Below are 4,787 nucleotides of genomic sequence, written 5' to 3' on the forward strand. Positions count from 1 at the left end.
TAAGAAGGTCAAGAAGCCGGCCAAGAAAGCCGCTCCTAAAGCCAAGAAGCCCGCAGCGGCCAAAAAGCCTAAGACAGCGGCAGCTAAGAAGCCAGCGGCCGCTAAGAAGTCTCCCAAGAAGGCTAAGAAACCCGCAGCGGCCAAGAAAGCAGCCAAGAGCCCCAAGAAGGCTGCAAAGAGCCCGAAAAAGGCCACCAAGAGCCCCAAGAAGGTGGCCAAAAAGGCCCCTGCAGCCAAGAAAGCCCCCGCAAAGAAGGCAGCCAAGCCCAAAGTCAAGAAAGTAGCAGCCAAGAAGAAGTGAGCTGTCCTCAGTCTCATCAACAAACTACTCACTAAAGGCTCTTTTAAGAGCCACCCACACCATCCATAAAGAGCATTTCCCCATTTATTATCCTTTCAATACAAAAAAAGCTAGTGTTAGATTAGATATTTTTTTATGTATAGCTACTGAATATTAATATTTTATGGCCTAATTACAAAAGTAAAAACAAACCTCCAAGAGCTAAATGTTCTTTTCACATCTTATCACAATTGATATAAATAAATGTTTTTTCTTACAGTTGTGTTTTCAGTGGTGGAATGTATCTAAGTAGGCTTGAGCATGTGTCCAATAGTATTTCCATTTTATGTTGCTTTATAGGTTATTTCTGCAACTCTTTCCTCCACTACATTTATCTGACAGCTGCTTCATCTTAAACTAATAATTGATGATGTTTGCTTTGATACATTAAAAATCTGTTTGTGACCTTACAATCAGCAAATAAGTTTAGTACATACTTTTTCTATGGTCATGATTGTTTTGGGGGGAGGTATAAACACAGTTGATAAAAAAAAATAATAATTTAGACACTGAGTTTTAACTGTGTTCACGCAGTGGTATAACGGATATCTTTGTTTGCTCATTTTTAAACTTCTTTCATTTCACTATCTTTAAACTTCATTTTCCCCCCATCCATCAAGAAGTGGATGCTAATATTTACATGAACTGGCTATAAATAGATCCCTCTGTGCTTGAACACGTCACTGGACTTCAGAGGAACATCTGGTTGAAGCCATGCCCGAAGCCACCGTGAAAGCGTCCAAGAAGGGCTCAAAGAAAGCCGTGTCTAAGAGTGTCAGCAAGTTACGCCATCTATGTGTACAAGGTGCTGAAGGGCATCATGAACTCGTTTGTGAGCGACATCGCCGGTGAGGCCTCCCGTCTGGCTCACTACAACAAGCGCTCCACCATCACTTCCAGGGAGATCCAGACCGCCGTCTATCTGCTGCTGCCCGGTGAGCTGGCTGAGCATGCTGTGTCTGAGGGCACCAAGGCCGTCACCAAGTACACCAGCTCCAAGTAAACGTTGCTGCTGTTTCTAATACTAAACCAACGGCCCTTTTAAGAGCCACCCACTTTATCTGAAGACTAAAACGAGTACTGTGTATTACTGACCAGACAGTTGCGACTAAAACAATATTCAAACATCATAGAAAAATTAGGTACTACAATAAGCAGCATGTTCTATGTGTATATCCATTTAAATATATTCTGTGTAGAGTTACAGACCCAATACTTTTTATTTTCTGTATTACTGATTGTTTTGTATATTTTATATATCATTCTGCACCTCTGGTTAGAAGTGTTTTGTTGTATTTGTGCCTGTAATCTATGCAACATCAGTAAAGTTAAAACTAATATAATGCTCCATCTTGTATCTTTCATAGGGAGAGAAATCTAATAAACTAATAAACACATCAAAAGTGAACACCCATTCTAGTTTTTCATCATCTCAACATCAGAATATTTCAGGGTTTTGTTGAATCATCTAATGGAGAGTTCAGCCCTCATTATCCACCTCTCCCAAATCACACAACACAATCTGTTTTCCTCCTGATTATACTTTGATTAACCAACCGTTAACATCTCACTGTTTCTGGAGAATTTGAGTTGTGAATAACACTGTAGTTTACATTTGTACATCAGAAACTGTTGGTGGTTGTCAGATTTGTGAGATACAGACGACTGTTAAGTTTAGCAAATATTTAGTCTACTATAACTTAATTAAATAATGGAAAGTGATACAGCAGCCAAAAAGATCATCTACAAAGTCATACAGTTGACTTCAGGATATAAAGACTCAGATTAAGTGCTACAGTTACATATCCTGTCGTGACTAATGGAGATTTGCTACGAAACAAAAATGCTGTTCACCAGCTACAAATATATATCCTTTAATAAATGGTTCCAAGAAGATATAAATTATATTTTAAATCCCTTGTTGATATATTTGGCAATATGCTTTCCTGTGAACAGCTCATGCTTGTACATTAATTTCAGTTCCTTTCAGAGAATCAAGTTCTCTCGGATATATAGTGTTATCATATTGCTAAATTTACAGACCATAATGCCTCCTGCTCTTTTTGTAAAAAATAATATAGAAAGTATTTCTCCTTTAACCTCAGATATCAAATCGTTCTTGAAGCTCATTAATTTTGTTTTTCTAAATGCTCAACTTTTTACTTTCAAGCACACATTATGTAAGTCAATGAATTTTAGTGAATTTTTACCTTTTCTTATAAATTCAAGGCTCTTCTCAAGTCACCGAGTTATTCTTTTTAGTTCCTAAAAAACATCCTTGTATCTTCTTTTTGTGTTATTCTTTTTAGTTCCTAAAAAACATCCTTGTATCTTCTTTTTGTCTCTTTTCTTGTTGTTTGTCTTCTGTTTGTTTTGTTTATTTTGTGCAATTGTCTTGAAATACTGTTGTTCATATATTTTAAATATACTTAACACTAACACTTTTTTTGTTTCATATGGTTTTCATGAACTACCTGATGTTTTGTTCTTATTCTCATAAAAAAGAGACAAAACAAAACAAAAGGCGGTTCAAAGATGAGTCATTCACAGTGGAATAGTAATTTCCCGCCTCTACTGTGAAGGTGAAGGGTTCATCAGTGTCCTAGTTTCTATTGTTAGAACAAATGTCTCCGCCCAGCAGAGCTCAACTACGTCCGCCATAAGGATTTATTTACCCACGTTCACAACGTCCAACCTTCAGTTTTTGCTTCGGTTCAAACTAGACTCTGACAAAATGAGTGGTCGCGGCAAGGGAGGAAAAGGACTCGGTAAAGGAGGCGCTAAGCGTCACCGCAAGGTTCTCCGTGATAACATCCAGGGAATCACCAAACCCGCTATCCGCCGTCTGGCTCGCCGTGGTGGAGTGAAGCGTATCTCCGGTTTGATCTACGAGGAGACCCGCGGTGTGTTGAAGGTGTTCCTCGAGAATGTTATCCGTGATGCCGTCACCTACACCGAGCACGCCAAGAGGAAGACTGTGACCGCCATGGATGTGGTGTATGCTCTGAAGAGGCAGGGCCGCACTCTGTACGGCTTCGGAGGTTAAATCACCGTCTCATCTCACTGCAACACAACGGCTCTTTTAAGAGCCACCCACATCACCTCAAGAACTCGTTTCTGTTGATTTAATACCGCTGTGTGTTCCATTTGACGTGGTTTCCTTTAGGTTACTTATATTGAGTAAGAATACAAGTGTCCACAGTACCATCTATGTAACGCAATCGTGATGACATTACTAATACTTATAAAAACAACATGGATACATATTAGCAGGCCTGGACTGGCCGTCGGGTTAGGGTTGTAGAGGTGGAAGAAGTAACCTACTCAAATCTTTGTTTTTTGTTTTTTTATTATTGAAACGAAACATCAGTGTGAAAATATTGTTTCAAGTCCTACATTCATATTTTTTCACATTTATTAGCGTCACTTCTTAAAGTACAAAAAGTAAAGTTACCCCTCTCATGATGCAAAGTGATTGTATGTGCAAAAAGCAACAACAAGGGGAACAGTAATGTTTATAATGTTTATAACGTGTCCATGGTGCAGCTGGTTAGTAGTCTGACAGCAGCAGGCAGGAAGGACCTGCGATAGCGTTCCTTCACACACTTTGGGTGAATCAGTCTATCGCTGAAGGAGCTCTCCAGAGTTTTTATCTCCTCCTGCAGGAGGTGGGAGTGTTAGTCCTCAGGAGGATGACAGCCGAGCTGTTATCTCTGTCTCCCACCACCTGCACAGAGTCCAGAGAGCATCAGGTGAGTATTCTTTCAAACAGTTTTCTAATGTGGCTGAGGAGGCTGATGGGGTGGTAGCTTGTGGCACTGTGCAGTTCTTTTCCTGCTTTGTGTATCATGGTAACAACTGCAATCTTCCACGGAGAGGGGAAATGACGGGTTATGAGGCAGGTGGAGATGAGCTGTCCAAGGTGCTGAAGGTAGGTGACAGGTGCTTGTTTAATGAGGATGGTGTCGACTTTAACTTCCCCTAGTGCTTTGTTTTTCGTATTTTTCAGCTGCAGTTGTATTTCTTGAGTGGTGACTGGTTTTGTGAGGTGATGGTGCTCTGTATTGTGGTTGGTTGTTGGTGTCTGTTTTCTGTCATGCTGTTCAATTTCTTTGTCAACTATGTTTTTCATGCCTGGTGGCTGATTTCTGTTTTGGTGTGGGGTGATCTGAACCTGATAAATTCTCTGTGCAGTTTTCTTTTTCGCTGTATGAGCTGGAGGAGGTGAGGGGGTAGTGTCTGTGCCGGTGCTTTGGCAGATGTTTGGGGTATTGCTTCCTCTCTGGCTTGGATGAGAAGTTGACTTAGGTTAGTTGCTTGGTGGTCCAGACCTTCGGGGATGGTAATGAGAGTGGTCCCTTTAGTTTTTCTTCTATGTTTGTTCTGAATGTTTCCCAGTTTGCTGTTCTGTAGTTGTATTTTTTTCTCTGAGTTGCTTGTAGTTTAA

The 4,787-nt window shown here is 40.3% G+C and overlaps 2 protein-coding genes across 2 annotated transcripts in view; both read left to right on the forward strand.

Annotated features, from left to right (window-relative positions):
- Window positions 1-1,343, forward strand: part of LOC126408079 (histone H2B-like) — an 18,891-nt gene extending 17,548 nt beyond the window's left edge. Inside the window, exons 2-3 of the mRNA XM_050073443.1 lie at window positions 5-280; window positions 1,146-1,343. Of these exons, the coding sequence (XP_049929400.1) occupies window positions 5-280; window positions 1,146-1,343 (474 nt within the window). The remainder of the gene's footprint in view (window positions 1-4; window positions 281-1,145) is intronic.
- Window positions 1,344-2,893: 1,550 nt separating this feature from the next.
- LOC126408522 (histone H4) lies at window positions 2,894-3,866 on the forward strand. The gene has a single exon (XM_050074115.1). The coding sequence runs from the start codon at window positions 3,075-3,077 to the stop codon at window positions 3,384-3,386; it is 312 nt and encodes a 103-aa protein (XP_049930072.1). The 5' UTR covers window positions 2,894-3,074; the 3' UTR covers window positions 3,387-3,866.
- Window positions 3,867-4,787: the final 921 nt, after the last annotated feature.

This window comes from Epinephelus moara, chromosome 20 (assembly GCF_006386435.1).
Source record: "Epinephelus moara isolate mb chromosome 20, YSFRI_EMoa_1.0, whole genome shotgun sequence".
Classification (NCBI taxonomy): Eukaryota; Metazoa; Chordata; class Actinopteri; order Perciformes; family Serranidae; genus Epinephelus; species Epinephelus moara.

Coding starts and splice junctions, on each gene's coding strand:
- LOC126408522 (XM_050074115.1), top strand. CDS start 3,075: ATGAGTGGTCGCGGCAAGGGAGGAAAAGGACTCGGTAAAGGAGGCGCT.